General features: G+C 41.5%; 1 protein-coding gene across 1 annotated transcript in view; it reads right to left on the minus strand.

Moving 5' to 3' along the window:
* Window positions 1-14551, minus strand: part of LOC104529811 (band 4.1-like protein 4B) — a gene marked incomplete at both ends in the record, with an annotated part of 48243 nt that extends 33692 nt beyond the window's left edge. Inside the window, 2 exons of the mRNA XM_029086553.1 lie at window positions 1129-1171; window positions 14447-14551. Of these exons, the coding sequence (XP_028942386.1) occupies window positions 1129-1171; window positions 14447-14551 (148 nt within the window). The remainder of the gene's footprint in view (window positions 1-1128; window positions 1172-14446) is intronic.
* Between the last annotated feature and the right edge of the window lie 235 nt (window positions 14552-14786).

The raw sequence follows: 14786 nt of genomic DNA on the forward strand, positions 1-14786 counted from the left end.
TTTTAAAACCGGTACTTAACAGATTAAACACAGACAAAACAGTGCAACTAAACTGGTTGAAGGTGTTACAGAATCATTGATTTTTCATGGTTTAAGACAGACCAAGAAAAGGACTAAGCTATCACAGAAAATGCACCTGCAAATCACTTAGTGACTGAAGGTAAAGCAGTCTGTGATGTGATGAAAAGGAGAAAGAAAACAAATCACCAAAACCTTACCCATAGCAGCTGTCTTTATCATCTGTTCTAACAGACTGACACCCATAGACCGTGGGGTGAAAGCAAACTGCCCTAAAGGCCTTCAAAGAACAACTCCTCCACCATTTACAAAAAATCATCCAGATATGTGGATACTTATCAGAAAAAGGGGTAAAGCATCACTGAAGCAATCAAGACCCATCTCTGTGTGGTCCTGCAAGGGGATCAACAATTTCCTTGCAAAACGCTGTATTTTAATTTCACAGAAGCAATATTATCAGTTGGCCTACAGCTGCTGCCAGCTGCAGTATATTAACAAAGCACATTCGTGCCAGTGCTGGACTGTACCCAAGCCTGCAACCAGATTATTAGCTAATTTATAAGCCTGCCTTAGCCAACTTCCACAAAAACTCAGTGGCCAAACACAGCCCCTCCACCCAACACTCCCTTTGATGAAACAGCAGGTATTTCTTCTGCTAGTTTTATTTCTCAAATACAAAAAAATAGGTTAACCATTACACAATTAAATATTTCCACTTATTCTGTGGAAAAAAACCCCCTAAAAACAACCCAAGAAACAAACTAAAAACAACCAGGAAATCTGTTCTGGATCAGAAGCAGTGACAGAAACTGTGATCTGTGTCCAGGCAACCTGGTTTCACAAATCAGACCAAAATTACCTGGCAACCTACTCTGCCTCAGACAAACAGCACATGTTTAATGAGGGCTGCTGAAGGCTTGGTCTGTTGCAAGTTCTCTTGCATTTAGACATGGTATAGTCATCCAATTAGCCATTAAATTAAATATATTTCCTAAAAAATATTTATTCCATTGAAGGCTATATTTAAACATGTTCAAATCATGTTCAAATACTCTAAATTCAAATTCTTAAGCAAGTAACAAAATAAACAGGCAGAGACATGGTACTTACTTTTTATTTGCTTCTTAATGAACTTTGAATGGTCCAACCAGTGCTATAAAAAGAAAATCCATGTTTAAAGGCAGTGCCATTTAAAGATTTTGTTGACACAATAAAATAATTACAGTAAAATTTAACAGATAAAAATATATTAAAAGAAAATATTACCATATTTATTTGCCAAACTTATACACATTTGTGGAAGTGTTTATTTGCACTTTTGCCATCTTAACTTCTCTCATGGGGGAAAGCTTGACTTACAAATGCATCAGTAGTGCCAGGGAAGTTTCACTCTTCCAGAGAGGAAACCTCAAAATCCAAAGCCACAAAGCAGTGAGTGGTGTATAAGGAAAATACCCTTTTGTCCCCAGGTTCAACTGTTACCCAAGTGTCTCTGAGGAAAGCAGCCAAAACCCCCGCGTTTCATTCGCCTTTCAACTCCCTTGTTTGAAGAAGACCCTCCAGACCTTGTACTGTCCTGCCTTCCATTGGTCCATAGCCATATTTTTTCTAAGATAAGGATGAAGATTTAACCCCCCCTAAAAACATTTGGGAAACACTGATTTGTACCTCACTTCCCCTTTTTAAACTAACAGCAGAAGATCTTGAATAGATGCAACTACGATGACAAAAAAGTATGCATCCCAGCAAAGTTTAGGCACTCTCTTGTCAGTGAAAGTTGCATCTACAGAAGAGCAGCAATAAACACTCTCTGGTGTAAATTTAGCTTAAATCTTTGTCTGCACCTTACACGAGGCTCCAATCTGATTTGAAGCAACCCCATGTAAATGCTCCTGTCACACAAAGTAATAGAACAGTATTGGGACTTCCTTGAAATAAATATTTTCTCTATCTTCATGTATATGTTTATTTTAAAATAACAAACTAGGTACTGTGGAACAAAATCTTTTGAGAAAAAAACCTCTTCCTTCCTCCCTATTAAAGCATTCATGCTTTCAGAAAAAGGAGACTCCCTGAATGACTACTTATAATTCCACTAACACTGAGCTACCGTGGCTAAATAAATGCGAAAAATTATTTGTTGGATAGTAATGTTGGTATTTATTTACTAAGTATGTCCTAAGCCAAGGCAAAAATTTATTTATAACAGCTATAGTAGGGTATAGAACAAAAGTCTGACAACTTATGGCCCCTGAGGTAAATAAATCTCCCAAAAAGGCAGAGAGAGAAAGAGAAATGGAAAAATTATTATGAAGGTGCTTTTATTTGCATGAGACCTGTTAGACTCCCTCAGGTAAGTCTGCCAAGGAATCCATCCTTACAATCCGAGAAATCTCTACCACAGTGGAAATAAAACACTGCAGCAGCTCATACAAATACATTCCTTAGAGTTGCAGGTAATTTATTCTGTCTCTACTGCGCTCTCTTATGAAGAATTACACCAGAAACTACAGCAGTTCACAGAAGTTTTGTGAAATTTCAAATTTTTGATAAGGAAAAAAATACCAGCATTGAAACTTTGCTTTTTTAACTGAAATTACACAACTCTTATTTTCACAACTCCAGGGCTGATTCATTTTTTATGCTTCAAGTATCTAGCTACAAAAATGTCTTTCTCCTCAATATTTATTTTGGCTAAAGATAAACCACTCACAAATATACTGATACCATTAAAAGAAAAGTTAAATTATTATTAATTATAAAACCAAATATTAATAACAACTATACTACAGGCAAAAATCCTCCAATAACTTTTCATCTGTGGCTCACGTTAATGCCATGTTCAGAAATAAGCACCACACAAGCTGAACTACACTAATTCCCCACAAAATAACAGCTGATAGTCCCAATCTCGGAATGTGGTGTTGTAGGTGTATTAAAACCCAAACAACTACAAGTTTCCAACTGATTATTTGTAAGTGTAAATATTTCAAAGAAGGTGTAAAAATAACTAACACTAGGAGGACACTAGGAGCTACTTGCGCAGATCATTAAATGAGTCTATAGCCTAGACAGGAAACTATCATTCACTCTCTATACCCAAGCAGCCAGAGGCAGACTGCTCCAGGAAACAAAACATAGCAAGCATTAAACTCATTTCTCTTCAAAAGCAAGAACGAGCTGCTGTTTTACCCCCACCCATATTGCACATCATGGCTGTGTGTGAAGTGGCCACCACACAGATCACAAAATAAAAATAGAGAGGTAGGACATGGACTGGCAGTATTATTGGCCAAGGTTCTCAGGCCTGGCAGTCTTCATGCAGATTTGTGAACCAGCACCAATTTAAAAGTCAGATACTTTGTGCAACTTTGGTGAAAATCAGGCTGAATTTCGACACTCCTTTGCCTCAGATAATGCCAGAGGGCTTCTTTATGCTAGAAATCACACCAGTATTCTGTACCGCCCTCTAAGCTCAAAAAAATTTCATAGCATTCTAGCTAAAGCCAAAAAAAGGTTTGGGCTTGGCTACATACTGCTTGCTGACTCAAGAACAGCAAAGGGAAAGCAATGAATTCAGAAGTCTCACTAGGAAGCTGAATGAAACCAGAGGCGACTTTTGTGCTCTCAGCACCTATGACTGTAGCTCTGCCTATCTTGTACTCTAGCTAAACAACTGTACATCATTTCAGGATCCAAACTCATCAAATAAACTCAAATATGGATCTCACAGCATAGGACCTAGGCTGACCACAGTCATTTCAACTACACAATGTCACATTGCCCATATCCAGTCTAGACTCAGAAGTACCAGTGCAAAACAAGGAAGAGGAAAGGGATTAATTGGTTTAGGACTGTGTTATGACAGGAAGACAGTATCTAAGCTACTTTGCCCATAGTAAATGGGGAAAAAAACCTAAACCTGGTCAAACTGCAGGTAATCTTCATGTTATCAAGGGCATTTTCCAAACGCCTTAAACACTGATAGGTCTGGGGCATCGACCACCTCTCTAAGAAGCCTGTTCCAGTGTTTGACCACCCTCTTGGTAAATGAATGCTTCCTAATGTCCAGTCTAAACTTCTCTGATGGAGCTTTGAACCATTCCCATGCATGCTTTCACAGTATAGAAGGGAGAAGAGATCAGCACCTCTCTCTGCACTTCCCCTCCTCAGGAAGCTGTTGAGAGCAATGAGGCCGCTCCTTTAATTCTGCTGGGTAAACAGGAAGTTCAAATGCTGGATTAACTTCCACTTATTTCTGTTTAATACCAGTACAATGTCTTTGCTTTGCCAAATGAATGTTTCCTGTGGTATTGAAATAAAACAGTAGTCACTGGTTGGGATTCATGTGTTAAAAACACACACCAACCAATTCCACACGAAAGAAGAAAAGATTTTTTTTAAAATACTGGAAGCACATGTTTATCTCTGCATGCTCTGTTGATCCCTCACTTAATCTAACTGAAGAGGAAAAAGAGAGTACCTCAAAACTTCCTAAGTGGTAGCAATCAATATTTTCTCAAAATAGTCACGCAGCAAGGGAAAGATGTATTTGTGTCAAGATATAGAAGATAATGTATAGCTACTGGAGCAGTCTGCATAAGGACCACAGTGACTGCCAAATGAAGACTGAAAGGGAGGGTACCACAGGTTGACACAAATCCATCACACACCTGAGCTTTGCAAATTCCACCGTTTCTCTACTTGCTTCCTAAAAGAATGAAAAAAATCCTTGTCTTGATCTATACAGCCCTCAAAGGTGACCTGAAAAGGAAAAAAAAAAGTGTTTGACTCTTTTGGTTGGCTTGCTTTGCTAGTTTAAAATGCACAAAGAATGTCTTCAACAGACTGTTTTCCCTTACGCTTATATATATACTCAACTGTTAATAAGAGAAAGCCCATTCTTACTGGAAGTTTTATTTGCTCTCTGAAAAATATTGCTTAAATGCTTTCTTGAGCCTGTTTTGAAGCCTAGGCACCTGAATCCTACCAAGCTGTCTGCCATTAGTCACACAGCCTTCTAAAGTAGAGAGGATAAAAACATATGTAACACATGGGAGGGAGGAATCAGCAAAAACTTTACCCACCGAATCAGTTTGGAGACTTCTCTGCACATGTAAAGTTAAAAAGTAAAAAAGGAGAAAAGGTCCTTTCCTCTTTTCTTCTGAAGGTCACCTTTTAAATATTATTATGGTAGTAACAGAAAACCAAACGAGAATTGGGGTAACACAGAAAATCAGGAACTGCACAAGCATATACTTAGAAAGGGTATAAGCTGCCGAGAGTTCACCTTTTAAACAATGAGAAGATTGTTCTTTACACTTATGTAGGTTTCTTTGATCTATCATAGAAAGTTATGTTCCTCTTCAAAATGTAGATGCAGAGAAAGACTACTTTTAGATAAATTGTTCAGATACAACTCAAGATTTAATGAACACCAGGAATGATACTGGTTGGTATTTCCAATAGGAAGCAGGGTGATGGGGCACAATGCACCTCTGTAGGGTTACTAATGACTCCAAACTGCAGAGAGAGAGGTGGGACACAGAAAGGCATTTCTGAACTGTCTAGATAAATTATTTAAACAAGGATTCTGTGAGATCAACATAGACAACTACATCACTCCCAAACAGAAGAGGAAGAAGGCACCTGGCTTCCATTGGGCTGCTGCACCAGGGTGACAGGACAAGACTCTCAGAGGGTCACTGAGGTCCTTGGGGCCTGGAGGTGGAGGTTTTTCAGTCTGAGAACAAGAAGCCAGGCCCTCCATGGCGATGCACAACAAATAGCAACAGATCAAGCAGAGAAGTTAGAGAGACAGCTTTTGCTTTGGTGTGGTGGTTTAACCTTGGCTGGCCACCAGGTGCCCACCAAAAAACTACGCTATCACTCCTCCTCCTCAAGTGGACAGGGGGAGTAAATATGGCAACAAGCCTGTGGGTCAAGAAAACAACAGGGAGATATCTCAGCAATTACTGTCACAGGCAAAATAGACTCGACTCAGGGAAATTAATTTAAGGTATTACCAATCAAATTGGAGTAGGATAAAGAGAAATAAGAACAAATGTTAACACACCTTCCCCCCACCCCTCCCTTCTTCCTGGGCTCAACTTCACTCCCGATTTCTCTACCTCCTCTCCCTGAGCAGTGCAGGGGATGGAGAATGGGAGCTGCAGTCAGTTAAACACGCATTGTCTCTGCCACTCCTTCCTCCTTACACTCTTGCCCTGCCTCCAGTGTGGGGTCCCTCTTATGAGAGACAGTCCTCCACAGACTTCTCCAATGTGTGTCCTTCCCATGGCCTCCATTTCTTCACGAACTGCTCCAGCCTGGGTCCATTCCATGGTGTGCAGTCCTTCAGGAACAGGCTGCTCCAGCGTGGGTCCCCCACGGGGTCACAAGTCCTGCCAGCAAACCTGCTCTGGCGGGCTCCTCTCTCCACAGGTCCTGACAGGAACCTGCCCCAGTGTGGGCCCTGCATGGGGCCACAGCCTCCTTCAGGCACACCCACCTGTGCCAGTGTGGGGTCCTCCACAGGCTGCAGGCAGACAACCCTAGCCACCATGGTGTTCTCCATGGGCTACAGGGGAATCTCAGCTCCAGTGCCTGGAGCACCTCCTCCCCCTTCTTCACTGACCCTGGTGTCTGCAGAGTCGGTGCTCTCACTTCTCACTCTTTTCTCTCAGCTGCTGTTGTGCAGCAGTTTTTACCCGTTCTTAAATACATTATCACAGAGGCATTACCAACATTGCTGATCAGCTGAGATTCAGCCAGTGGTGGGTTTGTCTTGGAGCTGACTGGAACTGGCTCTGTCCAACATGGTGATAGCTTCCAGCATCTTCTGTCAGAAGCAACTCCTACAGCCCTCCCGCTACCACAGCCTTGCCAGGCATACTCAATACATTTGGAGAAGCAGTTCTGCCAGCAAGACTGCAGTTCTAACAGAAGAAGTGTTGGATTTCACCTTTAAGGTTCCTTCTAGCTGCTTCCATTAGGAGTCCTTTTCGAGAGTGGGCAATAGACAACAACAAAAAAACCCCAACCAATAAACCAACAAAGAAACACCAGTAAAAATGCTTTCTTCCTCTTTTATTTGGCCTTTTGCTGACTGCATCTGGACTCCTGTGTTCCCTCCTGGTCTCCTCTGTCCAGGGAAGACACTAGTGAGCGTGGTGTGGGTGCAGCGCAGGGCCTTTGGGATGGTGAGGGGCTTGGGCACACAAGGGCAGGCTGAGGTGACTTCAGCTGCCTGCTGGGATGCTGTACAGAAGATTATAGAATCATAGAATGGTTTGGGTTGGAAGAGACCTTAAAGATCATCTAGTTCCAACCCCCCTCCCATCAGCAGGGACACCTTCCACTAGACCAGCTTGCTCAAAGCCTCATCCAACCTGGCCTTGAACACTTCCAGGGAGGGGGCATCCACAACTTCTCTGGGCAACCTATTCCAGTGTCTGACCACCCTCACAGTGAAGAATTTCTTCCTAATACCTAATCTAATTCTGCCCTCTTCCAATTTAAAGCCATTTCCCCTTGTTCTATCAGTACCTGCCCTTGTAAAAAGTCCCTCCACAGCTTTCTTGTAGGCCCCTTCAGCTATTGAAGGTCTCCCCGGATCCTTCTCTTCTCCAGCTGAACAGCCCCAACTCTCTCAGCCTGTCCTCATAGGAGGGTGCTCCAGCCCTTGGATCATCCTCATAGCCCTCTTCTGGACTTGTTCTAACAAGATGAAGACTGACTCTTCTCGGGTGCTCTGGTGCTACTCATCCTTCTGCCACAGACCCAGGAGAAATCCCAGATGGATAAAAGGAAAAAACTGCCACCATGAGGCTGCTCAGACAAAGCACAGGTGCCCAGAGGGCCTATGGTGCCACTGGCCTTGAGGGTATCCAGATACCACCAAAGTGGATCCAACTGGGGCTGCTCTGAGCAGGAACTTGGATATAAGCACCCTCTTCAACAGGCAGGTTTTGAAGGCATCTTTCAGGAGGCTTCAATCTCACCTACCTGACTTGAAGGAAAAAAAGTATGCATTTGGGCTCAGAAGAGACCAACTTTTCATAAAATATCGGCAGGACCTGCAAGAATTTCAAGCTCAGTAACTCATTCTTGTTTTAGATCCTCCTTGGATACACGTGCCACTATATTGCTGAACAGAGCCCGGGTACAGTGCTACAGTGCCATGTCAGAGGTGTCAGGAGCAACCTGATCAAAGTGTGAAGTTTTGTCAGTTTTTTAAGTTGTCTCTGCTCTGAACAAGGCACTGGACCAGTTGACCACCAGCAGTCCTTTTCAATTGACCTTATTCTGTGTATTACCACTTGTACAGGAATTAAAACAGCAGTTCTCATGCCAAGTTCTCTCCTGCCCTGTGAAGCTTTTAAAGGCAGCTACCTCCTGTAAGTTCGAAGCAGTGGGATGGTACAAGCAATGCTGTCCAGTGTCAGAAGGAACTGCGGTAAGAAAGCTCCAAGTTGGGACCTTGGAAAGTACAAGACCATAGATGCTAACCCCAGAGCCCTGAGGGCACCAATAGGCCTTACAGGCCCTTACCAGACTTATCTGGGAACTCCAACCACACATCCTGTGGCCTCAGGTCAGCCTTGCCTGTCCCTGCCTGCCTCTGCACAGAAGCATCCTGATATGTGACACTGTATATCCGCAGTCCACATAAACGACACATGAATAATGGAGAGCTATATGAACATCCTTCAAGACCATTATCCTATCTTAATTCATATACATGTGATAAACTACTTCAGCCTAAGGAATATTTCGCTTCACAGGCCTGTCGTGATAGAAGCAGAACTTATAGCTGAATGTGAACAGATATAATCACCACCCTACAGAACAACAGTATATACAAGATTACTCTTTTTCACTTCTCAGCAGTGAAACTTCATATCCCAGAGAGGAAAGGGGGGATAAAAAAAAAGTAAACCATAAAATTATATAAAAAATTTGCCTCGTTTAGCATAATTCTCATTAGATTTATTATACAGACAACAAAAGCTGATGCCAAAATAACAAGGAAGTTATGTTTAATTTTGAAGCCTGAGCCCAAACACTCAAAAAATAAACTGCAAGTATTTGTAACAAACAGGTGACAAACCTGACTACATCTGTGGAAGAAAACTAAGGAAACCACTTCAGCTTATGCTCTGACCACGCACAAAGACAAAAGAAAACAGCAAAAACTGTTTGCTGCCCTGGACAGACAGGAGACTTGACTTTTCCACACTCTGAAGAAAGGTGGAAAAGCACCCTGATAAACAGTATCACAACCACCTGCCCTGTACAGCTGCTTCTCAAGTCTGTGCCAAGGAAATAGTCTCCAGCCCGCCTGGACACAGCAAGTGCTACTGGAAGACTAAAAACTAGAGATGCTCTGGGAATTCTTAGTGTTTTGGAGTCTTCCAAATGCTCACAGACTGCAATACAGCCATGGACAGCCACAGCTGGAAACAGTCATTCATCAGGTGTATCACATCACTGCGGAGTCAGCCACGTTGCCTCTGCTGAGTTACTGAACTGGCATTCCTATCACTGCCACTATTAGCAACTCAAGTACTGAGTGCTACAGGATATTGGGACTCTCACAGACCAGCTGTGACTGGTAATTGTTGCTCTGGGCTACAATCCACAGACACACATCCTGCAACAACCACAGTCCCAAAGAGCTCATCATCCAGAGAAACGAGAGATTCAGGGAGGGGAAACAGAGACAGTTTATTTGACAGTTTATTCATGAGGAAATGGATGTTTCTATCAGAAGCAGAAAAGGAAACCTTTACCAGTCTCCCTCCCTCACAATATTCAGTGTATTGAAAAATAAGGCTTGTCCCTATTTTGTTCTGCCTAACAAGCACTTCTTGTTACAGTACTAAGCAATACATAAGGAAAAAGACTCCTGGATATCACACTATAAGGCTCATTGACTGGTTTTCTGCATCCCTCACACCCTTAAGTCACATCCATAATATCAAAAGCAAGCAGTTGAAAAAACTCAATCTGAATAACAATGAGCCCTTAGAAGAAAATTCAGATGCAGCAGAGGCATTCACAGAGCACTAAATCCCTCCAAGGCCCTGACCTGCTGAAGCATCCAGGAGTCTAATTCATGATGTGCAGAGAAAACAGAGGCATTCAGGTATTATTCTTTGTTGTCCAGCTTATTTTATGCCCCCACCTTCATGTGGCATTGTTGAAAACCTACGCTGTGAAGCCTACATGATCCTCACCCTCCCAGAAAAACCTGGCCACAAGGCCACCTACCATACAGGTGAAGATCTCTGTGTCCAAGTCACTGGCTCCTGACACATTGCTGCTGGTTAGGTCCAGTCTGGGCAACACCATGCTTGCCCCTTTTTTTCACTTCTATTTGGAACACTGCTTTCACAAAAGCCTGTTTTAGTTTCTACACACTCCTCGCCATCTCCTCCCTCCACTGTCTCTTGCCTCTCACAGCAAATGAATCAAAACCCAATTTAGGAATTTGTCAACATTAAGAAGTTTAGATGAAAACACAGATTGCAAGCATAATTTACTGCAGGTCAGTCCTGGCTCTCATTGTAGCCACGGGCATCTGCAGGAGGCATGAGCTGTCTTTGCACAAAAGTCTTGCTGTACACATGCAGTAAATTCAGTGCTTCCCAATGTGCCAGATACATTGGGTGTGTGCACACATGCTCAAAATGGCTCAACTGGCTGCAAAGTGCAATATAGCTACCCAGCTGAGAAAGGCTGTTTCATACAGACCTTCCTTAAATCATGGAGCCTTTGTGACTCTAGAAATCAGACATAAAGGATCACTGAACAAGATGCATGTAAGAAAAGTGGTATTTTAATTCTTTTGCTTCCATGCATTCCCAACTGAAGTTTCACACCTTAAGGATTACAGCAGCCCATTTGCAAAAAACAAACAAACAAACAAAAAAACAAAAACGAAAAAAACAACCCACCCAAAAAATTAAAGATGCAATTAAAGATGCATCTTAAATCTTCTTCCCCCCCCGAAAAAAACCAACCCACCCAAAAAATTAAAGATGCATCTTAAATCTTCTTCCCCCACAATTACTCTAGAATTGTTCTTGTGATCAGAAACAAAATCATGAGGGAAACAGAAGCAAATTCCAAACTAATCAACATGGGCAATCCTTCTGTTTTGAATTTCTATAAAATGGGGAGCTAGGAGGGTATTCATGTTTTGCTGTCACAGGACAGACAAATGGAACAAAGAATGCAACTGTAGAAATTGAGAGATCTATATCCTGAGAGAAACCTATATGTTGCAGCTCATAAGGAGCTGTAAACCACAGAAGTCCTTTTTCTTATGATAATCTGAAATAAGAGACAAAGGACAGACAAGCCTGGACAGAAGATGAATAAACATTAGCTACCAGCAACCTAAAATAAATGTCAAGTACTCAAATCAACTGTGGAATATGTTGCACACGACCAGTTTCTGCAAAGATCAATAAAATACTTCCTCATGGCAACTCAACTTTGATAGAATCGTCTCACGAGATTTTATTATTGCTATTTCCAACCTCGACTACAGCTTCCAAGGCTTCCTGCTTCGCTAGAACACACGCATCATAGTAAAAGTAATTAAAAACCCAATAAGCTTTATAGAGCTTAAGAGGTCTATTTCCTCTACACCACTGCAGAGACCTCCTGCCTAAGTGTGACACTCTTCAATCACCCCAAGCACTACTTCCCTGTTGAAGTCCTGTAACAGCTGAACAAATTATTTCTTTGATTCTCATGTCCTTCCATCACTCCTCCTTTCCCTCTCTCTCTTTCTCCCTTCCCTCCCTTCCACAAACAGGGAGAACAGAAAAGGAGAGCAGAGTCTTTATTACAAAACGATGGAAACATTTGAAGGGCCTTAGAATGTTCCAGACTCACTAGAGCTGTCCTAGAGCAGTGGTCTCCAATCTTTTTTGATGGTCCAAAAAGGAAAGATGTTTTGAGGACGCATCTCCAATATATGTATATTTATGTGTAAATTATATACCTGTCCCACTGTACTGCTATATTACGCACAATATAAAACATACATGAAAATAGAAATTAAAACCAGATGAGAACGATGAAAGAATCACCACTAGAACAGCTGCAGAGCACTAAGTCTCAGGAGTTTTGTTACCGAGTCTAGCAGAAAAAAAAGAGTTGGTCCAAAGCTGTTACAATGCAGCTACGGTAAGATGCTGTTTTATTTCTCACTATAACCCATAAACTGTGATCAGTCAAGGTGCTGAACATCAGCAGGCAATGTATCTGTGCTGCTTTTAAAACCTCACTTATGAATAAAGGTTCTCCACTAGATTAAGCTCTTCCACACACTAATAATACTTAACAACCTCTCTCCCCCTGAGTATTTCTACTTCTGGAGTTAATACCGGGTAACTTAAAATACAACAGTACACAATGCTTTGCTTTAGAAGCAAAGAAGACTGACTACATCCTTCTGTTCTTGGATATCTTCAGAGAGCACAACATACAAACTGATGCAGAGTTTACTGGACAGGCTTTACAGTATTTTCTGTCTTACTGATGACATTTTACCTTCCAGAATTTTATGGTTTTCAGTTGTATTGAAAAAATCTTTTTTGGGAGTATTAAAAATAAGCTGTTCAAACAAAAATATTTGTCTCTTTCAAAGCAGATTAAGGTCTAATCATTATTTTATTTTCTAAATCACAGCTATCAACACTGCTTGTCCCAACTCTGGCAAAGTTACAGGACTGCAAGAAACAGTGCACTGAAAAGCTGTTGGCCTTGGAGCACACAGAAGCAATCTCCACTATTCAAAGACTATTCTGTGCTCCCTTATTTATAATGGTGGCTTAAAGATGTTTAGCACTTAACAATACACAATAAAGACAAAGGCTTTTGTCTGTATTGCTTTATTTGTGTAAATTCAAAGAATTTACACAACTTTAATCTCCCAGTCCTGCAATTGCCCCTGTGTGGCTGGGCTGGCACTAAGCAGAAACACATGGAGGCTATGCATCAATTGCTACACAAATGAAACGAGTGGGTCATAAGTTCAAAACAGACCAAGGAAGGCTATTAAAACATGGAACCTCTTTGCATAGGGTGCTGGGGAAGATAAAAGCTTGTGCATTAAAAGTCTACTCTCTGCCCAGCTTCAGCCAGACCAAAAAAACCTCAACCAAACAAATGAGAGCTTTCAGCCTTGCACTCCACTGGAGGTGAAGAACTCTGTCCTCAACATCCCTCTTGATCCAGGAAATCACAACCCTACTACCAAAGCTCTGCAACTAGTATTGGCTTTTTCAAGCCCCCTAGAAGCTGTTTCTTGTCCTTCTCCCTCTTATAACCACAGATCCCATGTTTTACTCCTCAACCCACGCAGAGGCAAGAAATAGCATACAAAGCTATTCCTGAAACATTCGCACCTATAGGCACACTCTGCCCTCAACACCAGGGCCACAGCTATCTGTGGAAAACATACTTGCTCACATCCCTGCTTCATCTTTCTTTCCATTCAAAAGAACCTTTCAGTTTTTGCAAATGTACAATAAATCTCTGCTTCCTCAGCCAGGTCTTCTGCTTCTAATCTGCCCTCTCTCTTGCTAGGAAAGGATGTTTCAATTTGCCTTTCTGCTTCCCTTCTGTCAAAACATTACAGAACTCCTTGCTAGGTAACTATTCCTAGCTAGCAAGTTCCCAATTAGGTGATCTGACAATCAGTGACAATATAATCTGTTTTTCCTATCATGAGCAGGCTCTGCTCTATTAGCTGTGTCCTTATGATCAGGTCCATCACAGAAGGACCTTATTTTCCAAGTCCATATATTCTCTATCCGCAATCCAGGTTGCTGTCATACTGATACCTCAGCATGTACAGTGAAAAAAGGAAAAGACTAAAGATATAGGAATACAGCTTAGCCACAAGCTTGTAGTCTTTTAACCATATCTTATTAATATATCTATCTACCTGCATCTGTAAATATATTCCCCCGCTGCTTTTTTTTTCTTTCACCTGTAGATGCTGGTGGTCATTGGATGGGGGAGAGAAGGAAAATTTTTCTCTAAAAACTGTATCTACAGAGCAACATAACCTGTGCATGGAATAGCAAAGACAGGAGTTGCAAGAAACCCTTGTTTGCAAGAGATTTAACTGATTTTTAATACCATGAGTGTAGTAAACATAAAGCACATTTTTCTTTAACCACAGTTACTGCTTTTTCGCTTACGTATGATCAAGTCATGTGCATGTCATATAAAGTGACACATGCCTCATTTAGAGGATCTGGCTTTATGTGCAAGAACCAAACATATTAGTTGTTTCAGCAGTATATCCCCTAATGTCTACATCTCTGTGAAACTGCACCAGTATTATAATCGGCAACATAAACCACTGCAGAACATAAAAATTAACTTAAGTTATACTCACTGTAACCTGGGAAGCATCCATGAATTGTAGGCCAAAGTAATCAGTTTCCACAAGGTCCAAATGATATACAATCTGGTCAAACAACTCCTGTCCCTTTGCATTTTTCTGTAACAGAAAAGAAAGTTTGTTTTTTTGTGGGTGGGTGTGGGTTTGTTTGTTTGGGTGGATTTCTTTATAAGTTCAAACAGGGGAGAGGATTTGCACAACGGAAAATCATATCAAAATATTAATTCTATTCATTCTGATGAATTATATTGAGGTGTTTTTTTCTTCAAGAAAGATAGTGACATGTTTCTGTTTGCAGCTGTTCTAACATCATCAAAGGCACTACGATTCTTAC

Source organism: Antrostomus carolinensis, unplaced genomic scaffold, assembly GCF_000700745.2.
Source record: "Antrostomus carolinensis isolate BGI_N321 unplaced genomic scaffold, ASM70074v2 scaffold42248, whole genome shotgun sequence".
Lineage (NCBI taxonomy): Eukaryota > Metazoa > Chordata > Aves > Caprimulgiformes > Caprimulgidae > Antrostomus > Antrostomus carolinensis.